This window comes from Arvicanthis niloticus, chromosome 1 (genome assembly GCF_011762505.2).
Source record: "Arvicanthis niloticus isolate mArvNil1 chromosome 1, mArvNil1.pat.X, whole genome shotgun sequence".
Lineage (NCBI taxonomy): Eukaryota > Metazoa > Chordata > Mammalia > Rodentia > Muridae > Arvicanthis > Arvicanthis niloticus.
In genome coordinates this window covers 59,208,404-59,225,975 of record NC_047658.1, presented here as the reverse complement: position 1 = coordinate 59,225,975, position 17,572 = coordinate 59,208,404, and the positions used below count along the sequence as shown (strand labels likewise).

Sequence of the window (17,572 nt, the reverse complement as noted above, 5' to 3'; positions counted from 1 at the left end):
ATATTCCTACTATTGAAAATGAGGTAGAAAATGAACTACAAAACTTTTTATTATTTTGTGAGATTGAAAAATTTAATTTATTAAAAACAAGCTACTTAAAATTGCATATTTTAGATTTATTTACTCATTTATTTTATATATATGAGTCTTTGCCTGTGTGTATGTTTGTACACTACATGTGTGCCTAGTGCCCATGAAGGTCAGAAAATGCTGTTGGTGTCTCCTGGAACTAGAGTTACAGATTTGTTTGAGCTACGACTGTCTTCACACCAGGAAATTGACCCAGATCCTCTGCCCGAGTAATGAGTGCTCTAAACCACTGAGCTATCTCTTCAGCCTCATAAGTTTTCTTTAGAATGAACAATCATGATCCCTAAATCTGAGGCATTTAAGTGTATACATTCATTCTTTTTAGACTTTAAAAATTTTCCATTGCATTTATTCCAAATCAATTTGTGATTTTGGTACCAGTTCCAAATTTTGTTGATAAATGGCTATTACTATCATTGGTCATTTTTTCCATAATACTAGTAGAGAAATCTTAACATTTGAAGTCTGAACAGTTTCTTTTAAAAACAGTTTTTCTAATTTGTCTTTCCTTTTTCATCTCTGTACTCTCATGTGGTTTCTGTGAGTCATAATTTAAATCTAAGGTTGGAAGTGATGGTTCCAGTACTTCAGGCACTATGCAGAGCTGTCTGCATTCCCCAGGTTGCCAGCAAGTTGCCCATTGTGAAGCAGATGCTCAGTTAATGATCATTGAGCAGATTAAGTTAGAGTGTATACTGTTAGCTACATTTAATAGTTTGGTTTCATGGAAACTGTTCAGTGAATCAGAACCAGTTCAGAGCACCAAAGTATAGCAGTTGATACATGATAAATGTCCTCTCCTGTACTTTGGACTGTATGTATGTGCACGTAAAAAGTAATTGAGCCTTACAATTCTCTCAAAGTTAAAAAAAATCATTACTATATCTATTAACCTTGTAAATATCAAGATTTTCCCATAACATGCATTTTTTTTTCATGAAGAAATATTGTAAGGGAACCTTAAGGAATTTTTTTAATTGATTACATTAACTGAATCATTGAAAACTGAGCGGGCAAACTATTTCTGTTCTCATTGTTTTCAGTATCCTGAAAACTGTAGACTGAGGGGAAGTGGCAGGTCACATACCATTCTGAGTCCCAGTGACTGATGCAAAATATTTTATAGTTTTGTAAAATTACAGAACTATAGAAACAAAAACACCAGAACTCATATATTATGATATTTACTTAACAAAGCATAATGTAACATTTTCTTAATGACATTTTGAATTCCCTGTAAAATGAATATTTAGAGAAAAGCTCGTCAAAATTGTTGCTTCCTGGGTTACCTTCTTCTAGGGATGGTTCTGTAGTGACACCTGCTGGTAAAGTGTTGTAAAGTACATCACAGAATCTCACGGAAGTCATTTCACAGGAATTAAGTAAGCTTGGGAGAGAAACAAGACGTGCAGAATTGTTTCTTTTACTATTATTTATACATCTAACGAAAATAACGTCAAGTAATGTAAATATTAGCCATTTCTGTGCTTCCCAAAATGCAATGTGTAGTTCCAACCTGAGTCTTTGATAATAGCTGTCTATCGGCTGAGGTTTGTGCTGCAGAGCTAAAACCCTTTTCTCCTTTGTCTTCATTGAATTTTTCTTATTACACATTATATTAGCACAAAGCCTTGCAAAAGTAGACTAGGGGCTGAATTATGATAGTTTGTATCATCTGCACAGACTAAATAGCAAGTTTAGGCATACATGAGTTGAATGCACTGGCTTTATGGACAGTTGAAAATAAAATGAGACATTATTTTAGAGGATGATAATATTTAAAGAAACCAATGAAATTTTTTCTATAAAGAGCTTATGTGTTAGAGCTTATGGGTAAATCAAGTATACATACACATGCACACCTGACACATTTCTACATCTGTACTTGTTTCCCTATTTGTGGTTGTATCTAGTCTCCTGTGTTTATGTACTGTGTAAAAATGAACCAGTTGTTTTCCATGGTCCTTTACTAACTGATATTCAGCTCAGGCACATCTCACACTTAAATTTCCAAAACAAAGTTCATTTTCTCCTTGAGTCCTATACAGTTTTTCATGTCAGTGAATGGTCATTGTGTTCTCTTTGCTTTAACCCAGATCTGTTCTGTCAGTAGGTACAGAATTCTCTCTTGTTTACTCCACAATCAAACTATTAAGAAATTTTGACTGCTTACCTTTGTCATACATTCACATTCTTCTCCTTTCCCTTCCAGCCACCGTCATCTTTCCCACCAGCTTCTAACTCTGCTTTCCTATTGTCTGTTTTCCACTCAGCAGCCAAAATACTTCTCATATAACTTAAGACAGATCTTCCTCTACTGAGATTCCTCCGAAGTCCTTCCCTTGCCCAAAGGCACTTCTCTGCATGGTAGAAACTCCCCTTGCTTTCCATGGCCATATTTCCTACCGTTGTGTCACTCACGTCTTCTCCTCAGTTCTAGCAACTTCAGTGGTCTGTTCTCTCTGCTGTGTGCACGCAGTACAGCTGTGCACTTGTTGCTTCACATTGAAATCCCCTCCCTCAATTCCTTAAAGTTTAGAACTGATTAACATCCTTTGCCTTCTTAAAGAGACTATTTGACCAATTATATATATAAAAAAGGAAAACCCAAATTCTCCCTCTCCTGACTTGTAGGGCTTTTATATCCCCACAGCAATTACTCTGGGTCTTAGACTTTTGTTGGATCTCTCCTGCAAGCTGCATGTCAGATGAGAATGTGATGCTCTTGTGTCCATGAATTCTAATGGAACCTAATCCAGTTCCTCCATATGATAGATACCCAATATGTGATGAATACTTAAATGGAGACTTGATTTGATTTTCATTGTAATCACCAAGGTCATAGGAAAGTGAAGAACTTTCTAGTGGGTGTGCCTTGTTGAAATCTTTATATCACGCCTTGCACATTTCACATAGATTTCAGTAATGTTTCGCAGTTAATACCTGCACAATACACTCAATGTCAAAATGTGGAGCCACATTTTAAAGATTCTTCTTGCAGAATAATTACTTTATTGTTCTTTTGACCCTCAGTTACCTTAACAAACCTTAGACACATGAATGAGAAAAAAAAATATCCCCCTTTGAATCCATGTTAAGACTATCAATATGAAGTGCTTCCCACAGGGCTCTACTGAAGAGCCAGACTCCCATCATAATGAAACTGCAGTCATTTGTATACGCCCCCTTTATTAAAGCTTGAAAGCTACTTTTTGATGTTTGGTCTGCAATTAAATGTATTGTGCAGGGCCACAAATATGCCTGCTGACTAGACCGAGTTGTCAGAATCTTTTAACTATTCAACACCGCACAAAGACAAATGGACATCTTTTAACAATAACATCCAAGGCCAACATTTGTTCCCAGATGTACGTAATCTTTTAATTGATCTACTGCTTTCTCTTTCCTAGTCAGTAGACCACTTGCCCACTCCTTCTCTACTCCACCAATCCAGATTATGGGTTTTAAATTGCTGGGAAACACTTTCTTCTGATGGAAAAAGATAAGTTTAAGTAATGTAATTTTCCCAAGCACACTTTTACTTCAATTTATAAATTTCTTTGCCTTCATGTACATTCTATGTAGATATATATATTATATAATACCTAAATGTAAACTTTTGGTTACATTTCCCACTATCAACATGACCACTAAGTCAGTCACACTGCTTAACTGGCATGAGCCTTAAATATTTTAAAATGTCTTCTTGTGGCTTACATATTCCTAAGATTATAGGTCACATACAATAAGATATACTTTAAAAGTAAGGCAGTTGTTTCGTATATTTTCTTTATCTCTTGTCATGCAAGTGACAAACAGCACTTACATTTGAAGATGCACTTTTTAAATTCAAGTCTAATAAGGCTGTCATTTTGTCACTAATCTTTATAGTTTTTTTTTTTCAAGATATTTTACCCCAAATCCCTTTATGACTAATTATATTAAAGGTTCCTTGTGGCTATAACTTTTTTGCAGAAAGGGCTTCTGAGTATTTCTAATGTCTTTAAGTCTATTTTAAATATTTATTGTTAATCTGAGAATCTTAATTACTACATAATCTGCATCTTCCCCAGCTAAAGACAATATAGTTAGCAGAAGGACAGGAGGGAAGAAATGCTTTATTATTCAGATTATCACTGCCACTACCCCTACGCACGTGGGATCCTGCATCCTATTAGTCCATTAGTCCTGTGACCTCTATGAGGTAAGGTTGTTGCAGGTCTTGAGCCTCCATGAAAGTACAAATGCACACAAGCCTACCTCTAGGGTTGTGTTGTTATCAAATGAAAAAATGACTGAAGCACCCAAACTGCACAGCAATGATAAATATTCAAGAAAAACTACTTTGATTCTTCTCCTCTTCCCAGTCTCCATCTGTGCCTGTCCCATGTTATCTCTCCTGCTTGGCCTTAACCAGAGGCTTTGTGGATTTTGCAATGAACTTGAAGCCTTTCTGTGCCTGTTCAGCCTCTTGTTATACCACGCCCACTGAATTCATGAGCCAGGAACTGCCATGTGTGAGATACTCAGAGAGTGGATGTGTTGCTCTTCTTCATAGGGAATCAGGTCCCAGGGATCAGGAGCAATGAAGAGTGTCTTAGCCTTATTTTAGATCCACATGGAACTCTTAGAAGATTGACTTAAGTCTCCCTTACCCCAGCTCTGAGGACTGAGCCCCAAGTTGTATTCCTATGCCAGAGGAAATCTGTAGTATACTAGTTGCTTTGTGTAAGGTGACTTGCTGTATTTTTTAATTGCTTATGCCATTACCAAAAATTTTCACACTTTAAATCATTTTTAGGAAGGAATGTTAGTTTATATACTATTTTATATTCTAAAACATGTCATTTTATGATTGCAAATTTTTGTTTTAGGTGCAAAGATGGCTTAAAAGGCTTTACATTTTCTGCACTTAGGTAAGTAACGTTCTGTCATTGTGTTGAGAGAAGTTGCAAGTCAACCTTCTAAAAATATTGAGTGTATATAATTCCAATAAAGATTTATAAATTTAGTTTTTAATCTGACAGTAGTTATGAAAGTCACAATACTATTTCTTTGCATTTGTGGATAGTTCATTAAGTAATTTCTTAGACTAAGTTGAGTTATGGGTGGGACTTAATGGCCCATCAAGCACAATAGGTCTTAAGGGTTCTTAGAGTGTTTGATTTTTCACCTCCTCTATTAACATAGTAATTGGCCTATTATATACTGTGTAAATGTAGTTATCACCATTATTGGATTTTATAACTCAAAACATCTTAACAAAATAGACATTTTTTTGCAGCCACTCTGCAACATTTGTCATGTGTTTAATGGAATGTTCCACTAATATCTCACTGTATATACTAAATCCAAATCCCACATTTTCTCATTTTGTGTCAGAAGAGTTACTTATTTTTCAGTGTCCATGGAATACTTACCTAGTAAAGTTTGGTAGCATGGCATTCATTGCAAGTATCAGAGAGAAAAGTTAGGGCATGCCTCAGGGTTAGAGTCAACATCTTATATGGTTATTCTGAGGAGCTTGCACATAAGGTGCTTTAGTGCAGGGCTCACACTTGTAAACATTCAGATCACAAGCTCTCTATCTTGTAAATTTGAGGCATAGCTTTAGATAAGGAAAAATGAAGACGGGCACTGTTCATAAAGCTGAATCAAAATGTCTGCTGGGGAGTATAATGTTAGTTTTGGCAGATGGTGTCAGAGTGTTGAAGACTGAAGGGTTAAGGTAGGGAGAGACTGGTTTTGACTTGATAAATGGGTAGTAGACACCTAATGGTGTCTAAGGGAGATGGTTAATAGTGATTTCAAAAGGTAAGTCCAACAGTAGTATTTGGGACATTGAATGACAGAGAGCTAGAGGTAGGAAGATAAGTACTGTGATTTGTGGGATAATGGGAAGACTCAAGAGAGAAACTACAAGTTAAATGGAAGAAGGTGAAGACCAGTAAACTATGTTTTCCATCTCTTACAACCTGACTCCCAGCGTAGCACTGAAAGCTGAGTGTGCCAAGGAGGTTGGCATTTACCTACAGATGGGATAGCAGGCAGGAAACTGTGATTGTCAGATTTTCAGGGTTTAGTGGTGGAGTACCTGCCTGGAATGTGTGAGGCCCTTGGTACAATCCCCAGGGGTGGTGGGGAGGTGCGGGGAGGAGGGGAAGAAAAGTTGTGTTATTAAAACTTTGATAACTAGACGTCTGAAGCCATGGTGCATGTCAAATGTTTTAGTTTTCGTTTTTCATTAAGAGATATATGAGAAAACCTTTTTTCCTCTGTCCTTAAATGATGATAAAGCATGCTTTTTAATACTTTGTTAATAACAAAACCAAAAGATGATTTCCTTAAGAGATCACCTTGCCTCATTTTCCTAAGATTCCAACCTAATCCTTGGAAAACCTTGAGATATTTCAGATAGTGTTTTATCTCTCTGTCTTGTGCACTTTGAATCAGGGCTTAGTTTGGAATGCTTGTGCTTAACTTTTTCTGTGTTATAGGACAATATTCTAGAAAAATGTTCATTGTTATAGGAATTCTTGTTAAACAAAGTTGTTAAGCATTGCAGATTTTTCTGCCTTTCACAAGTCTTCCGTCTTCCTTCTGTCCTGTCAGCTGTTCTCCTTCATAGATGGGAAGGCATCAGTGAAGTGTGTGGCAGGTTCCTGCCTTATTCTCTGCCTTTATTCCTATCCACAACTTGGAAAGCAACAGTGCTAGTTCTGGCTGAGATACACAACCAAAAAATCCGGTCCCTCCTTTGTAATATCAGCACAGTTTTAAGTAATACTGTCCTCTCCACAGCCTCTGAAGGCAGAAATATATCTGACTCATTCATCTGTGCATTCTTGACACAGTACACATCTGGAGACAAAGTAAAAGCATAACCAAATAAATACTGAGTTAATATTATTTAGTTTTCATATGGTGTCTACAGAATTTATATGGTACATGCCCTTCTACTAAACAGGGTGAACTTTATTTTATATTGCATGCATTGCCCATTGATTACTCTTAGATAATTAAAGATGGCACATAATTCTAATACCAAAAGCTAGATTCTGTTTAAATGTTAGGTTTCATTGTCAAAGAAAAGTGAGTTGATGTATGTTGTTCTTAGAGTTTCCTAAAGTGTTACCTGGTATTGATTTCTGTTCTGCATCTCCCTATTGACACCTGTCTGATTGTTGTTACAGACACATACATTGAGTTTATAGCTTGTCAAAATATTCAACATTCAACATTAATTACAAAAGGGAGGGAACAGAAAAGTACCTGTGGTGGCCACACTTAGCAAGTATGACTTCCTGGTTGCAGTGGTAAATTTGATGAGAAAAGAGTGTTCAGTGCCTGACCAGTTTGAGGGTGCTAGCCACTCCAGAACTTAGATGGATCCACATAGATGCAGTCACCATCAGGCTTAAACAAAGTGCCAATCCTCAATAGATTATAATCACTCTATCATGAACACACTGTTTTTTTAGAGGACAAGTCTCCTTCATCTACTATAACCATTCATAAAGCAACCGAGTTTAATGTCTCCTGGTTAGAGTCAAGCAAAAAGCTTTAGAACATAAAACTTTACTCAGCACCTATGCTTTAATGCATCCCACTTCTTAAAGAGTACATGAGCTATAAAGATATCATTCAGTATTTATTTGGTTATGCTTTTACTTTGTCTCCAGATGTGTACTGTGTCAAGAATGCACCGATGAATGAGTCAGATATATTTCTACCTTCAGAGGCTGTGGAGAGGACAATATTACTTAAAACTGTGCTGATATTACAAAGGAGGGACCAGAGTTTTCAGTTGCATATCTCAGCCAGAACTAACACTTTTGCTTTCCAAGTTGTGAATAGGAATAAAGGCAGAGAATAAGGCAGGAAAACTGCAAACAATACTTAGAAGCTTAAAAAAAAAAAAAAAAGAAGAAGAAGAAGAAGAAGCCAACTTCTGTAATAGAGCAAATTAAGTGCTAAGTCATCATTTCCCTGATGACTCTCCCACCCATGAAAGGAGAACGGTTGGCAGTACAGAAGGAAGAAGCGGGACTTTTGAAAGGCAGAAGAGGATTGTTTAACAAACACGGAGGAAAGAATGATGCAGACAACAGCACAGCAACAGCTGGTTTACCTGCAAATCTCTTAGCCCATTGAAGTTAAGAGCAATCTGGTCACATGTTACACTTAGAGTTTGCACTCAACTCAGGAGGCTGTAAGCTGGCGAGTTCTCTGCTGGTGAGAATATCAAGTTCTGATCTACACTTTAGGAAACTTCCTCTGGCAATTTTAAGGAGAAATTATCTTTTAATGCAGATAGGAGTAGAAAGGCACTGGAGTAGGTAGAGGCAAGGGGGCAGGACCCTTTGAAAAGAGCCAGTGCAGGTGTTAAAGGGGCATGGCTCAGGGATTACATCAGATTCCACAGCAGTAGCTCTCAACTTTTCTAATGCTGCGACCCTTTAATAAGTCTCATGGTGACCCCCAACCATAAAATTATTTCATTCTATTTCATAACTGTAATTTTGCTGCTGTTATGGATTGCAAGTAAATATTTGATATGCAGGATATCTGATATGTGACCCCAAAGGAATTATGAGCAACAGGTTGAGAATCACTGCTCTAGACAGACAGCTTTCTATTAGGGGTTGCTCACTATGTGACTTTTGTACACAGGGTTGTCCCTTATTCTAACTCATGGGAAATACAGTACCTGTAATACTACTGTGGGATCAAACCACATAACATTTATAAAATGCTTTTTGGCACTTTACCTGCCATATAATAGGTACTTAGAACACATGCTATATTACTATAGCCATTCATTCATTCATTCATTTTCATGGTGTCACAGACCTATGCTAGACATTATCATGTGATAACAAAGAAGATGGACATAGTTTTACAGTCCCCACTGTTTAGCCAGGAATACATACTTTTGAAACAGTACTTACAGTGTTGCAATTCGTGGGGCTATGAGTCCACAGATAAAGGGCCACTCAGTCATGTACATAGAGGCAAGGACAGTTTCTTCAAGGAATTGCCTGTACTGTGAGTTCATCAGCACTGGCCAAAAGAGCAACAAGTTCCAAAAAGCATGAGAGAGATTTTCTAGTTTTATCTGGTTGCTTATATAGAATTGAGTGCAGGTCTTAAACTTTCCAGACACAAACACAAATAATGAGCAGTCTCTTTTGTAGTAACGGCACCCAGGGCTCTCAGCTACCATGTGATGTCAGAAAAGCCCTTTGCAAACCCAGTTTGATTGGGAAAGCTAAAGTTTGACTGAGCTCTCCAGGACAGGATGGGTCAATGGTTAGTTGTAACAGCATTTTGGTTTTCTTTTCCAAATACTGAAGTTTTCTTATTTTGTTTACACCAGTCTCAATCCTGGAATATTAGTGAAGAATTATTGATCCTCTCTTTGAGCTGATACACTAGATATGAATCGATTTTCTGAAAGTTAAAAAGGTTGAGTTTCCTTTGGAAAGTTCAGCTATTCTTTTTATCAGCAATGACTCTTACGGTGTAGTCAGAAACAGCTGTGAAACTTCTGAGACAGCTCCGTTTCCAGGTGTTATCTGATGGCAGGAACATTTGCAACTGCACTGTTTTGACAAATGGTCATCTCCTATATGTGTTTGATTTTTCCAAAGAAAATTAAGTTGATTGACATAATAATAGCAATAACAGAGTTTAAATTTTCTAAGGAAATATGAGGATAGGTATTTTTGGATGTTTCTATCTTATAGTTACCACTGTTTTCCTGGGGACCTAAAGTCCTTTCAAGTACAAGTAACTCAACTAACACCACTGCTTATCAGTAAACATGTCGATATATCAAGGGCACAGTGAAACCACAGAATCCAATTACTCAGTTAAGTGAAAGAAAGACTTATGGGGAATTTCAATGCTGCAATGGCTTTCTCCTGAGATTAGAGAGAATAGCATAAGGTGGAAAAGCCTTGGTTTTAAAAGGAGCAGGTAGCTGGCAGAGGGAGTCTGTAAGCAGAAACAGCCTGGTAGTTTAGAGTAGCAGTGGGGAAAGTTTGCATTCGGGAGAGGCAGGACCTTTGATTTGTGTTACAGGTAAGTCCTGATAGGGAGCTAGACACACCATTGCTGGAGTGTAGGGAAGAAAAGGGAAGTAGTCTCTCTTCCTGACAGACAGAGGTCATTGCTTCACAAGCATCTGAGGAATGCCCCTCTAAGCGTTTGTTTGTCCACTAGCAATCTCTCTGTTTACATGGTCAGAATCCAGCCCCAGTTGAGCCTGTCATTTTGGGGTTTGGGGGCACAAATCCCAAATGTTTTGGCCTAACTGTTTGGACCTAACAGCCATCTGGTGTAAACTTAGTTTCACTTTGAATGAGAAACTATATTATGATTGATTATGAGAAATTATAATTATGATTGATCTGTAGATCAGACTAACCTGCTTCTCTTGAAAAAATTTAAAGCATGTAATGCTTTTAAAAAGTGTCCTGGGTTAAAGATTGCCTCGTAGAAGTCCTGTAGTATATTGTAGTTGATTAATTTGATTTAAAATATCATCATGTCAAGTAAATTCTTTTTTAGAGTATAATGTTAATTTATTTTAAGTTGTAAGAATAACTATTTTAACTAAGAATTTGTACTGTATTCATATTTAATCATCTGTTTTTCCTGAGGGGCTAAAATGACTAACGCTGTGTGCTCTGCCCTTCAGGTTTATCGTAGGGAAGGAAGAAATTCCCACACACTCTTACTCGCCAGAGACAGCATATGCAAAAGTGGACCAGAAGAGGGAGAAGCACAAGGGAGCCCCGAGAGCAATGAGTGTAATCTCTCTGGTTCGGACTCTCGTGGACTCCATGTGAGTGTTCTGTCCCGTGTTTCACTTATGTCTGTCTCGTGTCACTGTGCACGCTAAGGTCTCTGTTTTTCTCTTCAGGAAATGATGTTACTCTTTTGTTCCCAGCAATGACGATACCTAGAGTTTATAGAATGCACAGGATGGCAAGGGGGTGTTGCTTATTCTTTGTCACTGGCTTTAAAATAGAGTGCGTGGAATCGGAACCATTTTCTGTCCCTTCTGGGCAGAGTTAAAGAGGCTGTAAAGGGAGGAGTTCGGAGACACTGGCGTGTGCTCAGTGGCTGTGTAGACTATGAGAAAGAGAACGATTGCTGAGAGAACCAAGATGACACAGGAGTAAAGGCAGGCTTCAAGTAAAGGGAGTTTTCCAGCAGTGACAATATATTGGGCTCTGGGGTGAAATATTTATTTGTATATTATACAGAAAAATAGTATACATTCTGAATGTTCATTTTTATGTTACCGTAGACATTTAATAAACTAAATTTAATACTTTGAAGTTATGCCATCAGCCCATGAGGCAGTCATGGCTGTGGTGTTTGAACAGAATGACTAGGCAACATTGCGAGGAATGGGATCATATATAGGAAGTCAGAGAGCCTGCTTGCTGTTTTTATCATTTTTCCAAAGACTATCAGCTCTGTGTTTTTGCAAAAATGATTAAAATAGCATTCTTCACAAAATCCTTGTCATCACCTGGGGTTGGCACTTGTAGCACTGCCTGTTAGACTGTGTAGGCACAGGTGATAATCACGTTTGGCCAAATTCATTCTTCTCTCTCTTTTTTTAAAATTTTTTTATGGGTTATTTTATTTATTTAAATTTCAAATGCTATCCCTCTTCCTGGATTCCCCTCTGCAAACCACCTAGCCCACCCCACCCCAAATTAATTTTTTTCCATTTTTGCTCTCCTTCCTTCCTTCCTTTTTTTTTTTTTTTTTTTTTTTTTTTTGTCTTCCTATTAGTCTAAACTTCAAACAGAAGACAGGATCAAAGAAAGTGTAAAGGGCAGAGACAGTTGTGGCAGTGAACTCAAGCAAATTCAAAAATAGGGCTGGGTTACCTGAGTGAAGGACAGTGTAGTTCCCTTAATGGCAGTAACTGAGAGTAGTCAGAGGAGAACATGAGTGGATGAAGTGATGGCTCGTGAAGGCCAGTGCTGGTTCAGTCATGGCAGGCCTTGCCTGAGTAGCTGCACTCAGTCCACTCAGGTAAAACTGTTTGAGTATTATGTGGAAGCAACACTAAAAGTATGAAAGTAGCATCCTAGGACAGTGGAATCCATTCGGGTGACCAAGGAAAGCCCACGTGACAGTACTGATGACTTTGGTACCTAACTTTGCTGGTGAAGTGGTTCTGGTAGTGAAACCTGACCTGCGACAGTTTGCACAAGGGAGGCCGACTTCTGTAGCTCACCTCTGCTCAAGCTTCCAGCTTTAGTCACTCAGCATCTCCACATGGCCAGATATGCCATACCATTCCCATGACATAAGGCTTAGCTCAGAGTGAGCTGGTGCTGTCATGTTTGGCCAGGAGAAGCTGCCTGTGTAATCCAGCTGCAGTGAAAAAATTGGTTTCTGAGAGGTCTTGCTAAAGAGTTAGCACACGTTTGGAGAAGGACAGAGCCAGAACGCTATGCTACAAGCTGCTGTTGCACCCAGGGAAAAGCTTAAGTGTTCCCTCCTCGGCAGAAACAGTTAAATAGCCGGGAAGAAGTTATAGTGACTGCTGACTTTGGAACTTGAGCTCTTCAACGAAAACAAGTGATGTTGAGATGCATGTTCGTTGCCTTACATTTTTATGCCAAGGGTGAGTGAGGGGTCATAGAGTCGGTGTCCCACCACACGAACAGTAGTCCTGGCAGGAATGTTTATATGAAACTCCAGACTGTAAGTGGTTTACAGTTAAATTACAAATAACCTTTGAGTTCCCACATGATTCCTATTTCCATATTTATTTTAATAACTGAATTTTGAATTCTGACACTTTATCAGGTTTCTTTTCCAGATGTTTCCTCTCAAATATAATTAAGTATAAATTCCTATAACCTGAACACATTCTCATTATGATTTTGTTTAAGTACTGACTTCACGAATGATTTATGATCATCATACTCTGTAACAAGAGATTTAAAGCTCCGAAAATTTGGTGGTGTGTATCGACAGTGTAGCCATATTTTTCATACTCAGTCACAAATAATTGCCAGTATTATCTTCCTATTCCGCAGAATATCATTTGAACTTCGATCACATGTTTTGTACAAAGTGTTAGTGACAAAATCAAAACAACACTCTTAGCTCTGCTTCTGTAGGTCATAAAAAAAGCCATAACTATTTAGGGGGGAAAGTAGGATCTTTTTCTCCTTTACTGGTGAGAAAATTTTAAGTAGGTTCAAAACACACTCATGCATAATGTACATACGTGCATGCACAGGCACACCCAGAGATGCATACATATGCACACATACTTTAATTATAGTGTTGTCTCTCTGCTCTGACTTCAGATGCAAACATGGACCAAGGCACAGATGCTGCAAGCATTATGAAGACAACTGCATCTCCTATTGCATTAAAGTGAGTCTACAAAGGTGTCTCCCTAAGTTTTGTCAACAGTTGCTGCTTTATACCCAAGTAATGTTTCTGAAGTAATGTCTAAGTAAATAGAAAAGTCTACATTCATTCTGCTGCTGTTTGTATTTGATTCAGATTACTAGAGTGTGCTTATGATCAGCATTAAAGGAGTTAACTGTGTACATTCACACAAATGCCCTATTCTCTAGGGAACTTGGGTAATTTTTCAAAATTACACTTCTTGCCTCCTGATTTGTCTCTCATCACTAGCCCTGGAAAGAGTGTCTGGGTCTGGTGGCACCATCTGCTGCATGTCCCTCAGTTTTGAATGGCACTCACAATCCCAGTGCTTTTAAAAAGTCACTTATTTCTTACAAGGTCTGATTTTTTTTTTTTAAGGGGGAGATTAGTTGGTAGTGAAGTCATACACACCTCAGATGTGCAGTACTCTGCATGATGATGGAGACTTAGGTAGTGTCCCACATCACTGCTTATAAGTGGAATACCAAGTGTTGATAGTGGCATTTGCCCCACTTTGACCTCCTCTCAGACTCCTTAGAGCCATGTCTAGGTGTAACAGCAGTAGAGTACATTTTCCTTGTGCAGTGTCCAGATTTGATTTCCTGCCTCGTTTTCAAAGCGGCAACAGCAAATAAACCACACTATGCTGGCTTGTAGAGGGAGATTCTGTCTGACAACATAGTGAGAATATTCATGGGGAGAGTTCAGGCAGGCTGTGGGGAGGTGACACTGAGCATTTTCTAGAAGAAATAAAAAGACCAAGAGTTGACAAGGAAGTCAGAAACCTAGTGGCTCTTTGAAGTGCGTTCCAGTGCTAAGGAGTTAGCCGTTGATGAAATATGCTAAACTGTTTGGAGAGACAGACACATGGGAGAGGAGATTACACTATGAAACTACTTGTAGCCCTGACTGTGTGGGCACTCACTCTGTACACACAGATCTGCTTGCCTCTGCCTCTGCTTCCTGAGTCCTGGGATTAAAGGCTAAAATACTACAGTTTTAACAAGATGTATCTCATTATGGTGGAGCTTTGATTACACTATGTTAGGCTACAACCTGAGTAGATATTCACATTAATTACATTCTTCTCAGCTCACTCTGCTCTCAGCTGTCTTTGTAGGATTCTGTTTCTGCCCACCTCTTTGTGCTTTTTGTCCAAACTGTGGGATATGTTTTCATGATAGCATCTTCTCTTTTGTATCAACTTAAATGTCATGCCATCAGTAGTTTTTCTTTACTACCCAATCTAATATGAGTTATTCTAGTTGCCAATTACTTCCTTTATAACACATTGTAATTTTTAATTGTTATATTACTTTACTCATTTGGTTCTCTTTCCATATAAAATTGTAAAGCTCCACAAAGGCAAAGAACTTGGTCTTGCCTGCCATGTCCCCCACAGCCTTGTAATCCCAGTATATAACAGATAGCCAGCAAATATTGCCTGAATACATGAAGGTGTAATAAATGGTTTTCAAAAGTGTATTGATTTTATCTTTTGGAAACTGTGTGAAAAAATTAGTCTGTTTGCTCTTTCTGAGTCACTAGCATAATGTTATAGAGATAAAAGGACTGTTGTAGTATTGAAAAAAATCCATTGAGGCTAACTCATGGGAATTCACAGATGACTGACCTATTTCATGTCCATGATTTCACCAGGTTTTAGGAAAATCAATCTGTACTTTCTTGTAGCAATTCAATTGTTTGTTTTTCTAAAAAAGAAAATTATAATTGGAGAATACAAGCTTGAGATTTTGGCACTTAGGCAAGGTCCCAGCTCTTTCCCCATTCCCATGGGGCTAAGACAAGGAGGGTGGGAAGGCAGTGTTGAGTGTCTTCAAGCTCAGTTCCTTCAATTCAGAGCATCCATTCCTCAGTTTAGCTTCATGCAGTTACCTAGACAGAGTTCCCATCTTCTAGGAAATTTCTTTAACTTGGTTACTTAAAAAAATACATATAACCAGAGCTCCAAACAAACAGTGAAATGATCCATGCTTGTACTGATGATCAGACAGTTTTCTATGAAAATTTCCAAAGGAAAGTGACTTTGTCCACTGCTTTTTTGGAATTTCCATGCTGCTTGTATTTCTAAAACACTGTGATTATTGTCAAAAGAAGGTAAAGAGATTGAATGTTTCTAGGGTTTCATCAGAATGTTCAGCGTGGGCTACTTGATCCAGTGCTGTCTCCGGATCCCCTCTGCATTTCGGCATCTGTTTACAGAACCATCCCGGCTCCTGTCTCTCTTTTACAACAAAGAAAACTTCCAGCTGGGTGCTTTTCTTGGATCTTTTGTTAGTATATACAAGGTAAGCTTATTCAAAAAAGAAGAAAGTAAGAAGTAAGTAAGGCAGGGTGGAGAAATTGTTTTTCAGTTAAGAGCACTGCTCTTCCAGAAGACCCCGATTGGGTTTACAGTTTCCACATGGTAGGTCATGACCATCTGTAACTTCATTTCCAGGAGATGTGGTGCCCATTACACTTTGGTTCCTCATTTTAGTATACTTGTGAGTTTTCCAGCAGATGGCAGGATTTGGCTTATGCCGTGATGGTCTTCTCTTGGGATCCATGAGTGGCAGGGTGTTACCCTGTTGTCTACTCTGTTTCCATTGTGCTGTGTAAAGCAGTGAGTCCTCATCACTTACTTATTCTGCCATCACTTGTAGTATGTGCTATAATGTCTCCATATGTCAGCCAGACCCTCAACACATGTATAGAGACCATCCTTTACACGGAACATTATAGTGTTGTCTAATGGGCTACTGTTTAGTGGAGACACTAATATGTTACTCATTACACTGAAGTGTTTTGCTATCTAAATTTTAGTTTGTGTATTTAAATTCTTGTTGATTTATGAATATGTTTTTAATTTTTGGATTTCCCTTATTTTCATCTTTAAAATTAGGTCTCTCTCAGACTAAATATAACTGGTTCCCTCCCACATTGAGATAAGATCTTAATATGTAACCCAAATTGGCCTTGAACTCCCACAGTTCACCCTGCATCAGTCTCCCAAGTTTTGGGATTATGCATGTGAACCACCATGATTTAATTGGTGCTGTCTAGATTATTTACATTTCAGCTATGTACAGTATGGTCTATCCAAGGTCTCTATAATTCTTGTTATTTTCTATTCCATTTTCTTCCTTGTTACTTGCTCCATATTTTGGTTCATTTATTTTTTTTATTGGTTTCATATTGTTCCTGCTAATATATATTTAATATTTATTGTTGTAACTTAGTGTTCTCCTCAGCATTCAGAATATTTGTTTTTTATTTATCAGCTCAACATTAAATAGTATTATCACTTTACATATAATGTGAAAATATTGCACTGTACACTGAATTTCTTTTTCGCCTTTGTGCTGTGCATTTATCTTTGAAGTGTTAGACCTGCACATCCCATTGTTTATATTTTGCTTTATAGTCATCTTGTTCTTTAGAAAGCCAAAGAGGGAAGACTTTAATCTTTGGACCGTGTGATTTCTGTCTCAGCTACTCAGCTCTGTTTTTGTGTGAGAGGGCAGTTGTAAGCAAGGTGTCCATGTGAGCATGGCTGTGTTCCAGTAAATCTGACCACATCATAGGTACAATTTTATAGAATTTTTAAAGCATAAATATTATTTTTTGATTTATTTTTGTCCATGTAAAATTCTTATTATTTTAAAAAAGAACCGTAAAAACTGGCACAATAACATGTGCTTCTAGTTACAGCTACTCTGAAGACTGAGGCAGAAAGACTGGTTGAATTTAGAAGTTGTAGAAAATGCTGGCAACATAGCCAGGCCTGCTAAGCACAGGAACAAACCAAAGCAAGGGTTACCTCCCAAGCCATAGGAAGCCACCCGGCAGCCATTTTTAGCTAAAAAGCCATAATCTGTTGACTTGCTCTGGCTGACTGAAGATGAGGGACACATGTCTTCTAAATGTACCCCTTTTCTCCATTTTCCAGCACTCTTCCTTCCGTTTTATAGAGCTGAACTTTTGCCTAGCATTGCCTTATATTGGCTGAGGAATGACCTTCCTCGTAGTGTAGTCT

General features: G+C 38.0%; 1 protein-coding gene across 2 annotated transcripts in view; it reads left to right on the top strand.

The window, feature by feature from the left end:
- Tmem135 (transmembrane protein 135) overlaps positions 1-17,572 on the top strand; it is a 180,781-nt gene that overhangs the window by 154,238 nt on the left and 8,971 nt on the right. For both annotated transcript variants that reach the window (XM_034516600.2, XM_076937588.1), the window contains 4 exons: positions 4,965-5,006; positions 10,796-10,942; positions 13,446-13,515; positions 15,675-15,842. In XM_034516600.2, the coding sequence (XP_034372491.1) occupies positions 4,965-5,006; positions 10,796-10,942; positions 13,446-13,515; positions 15,675-15,842 (427 nt within the window). The remainder of the gene's footprint in view (positions 1-4,964; positions 5,007-10,795; positions 10,943-13,445; positions 13,516-15,674; positions 15,843-17,572) is intronic.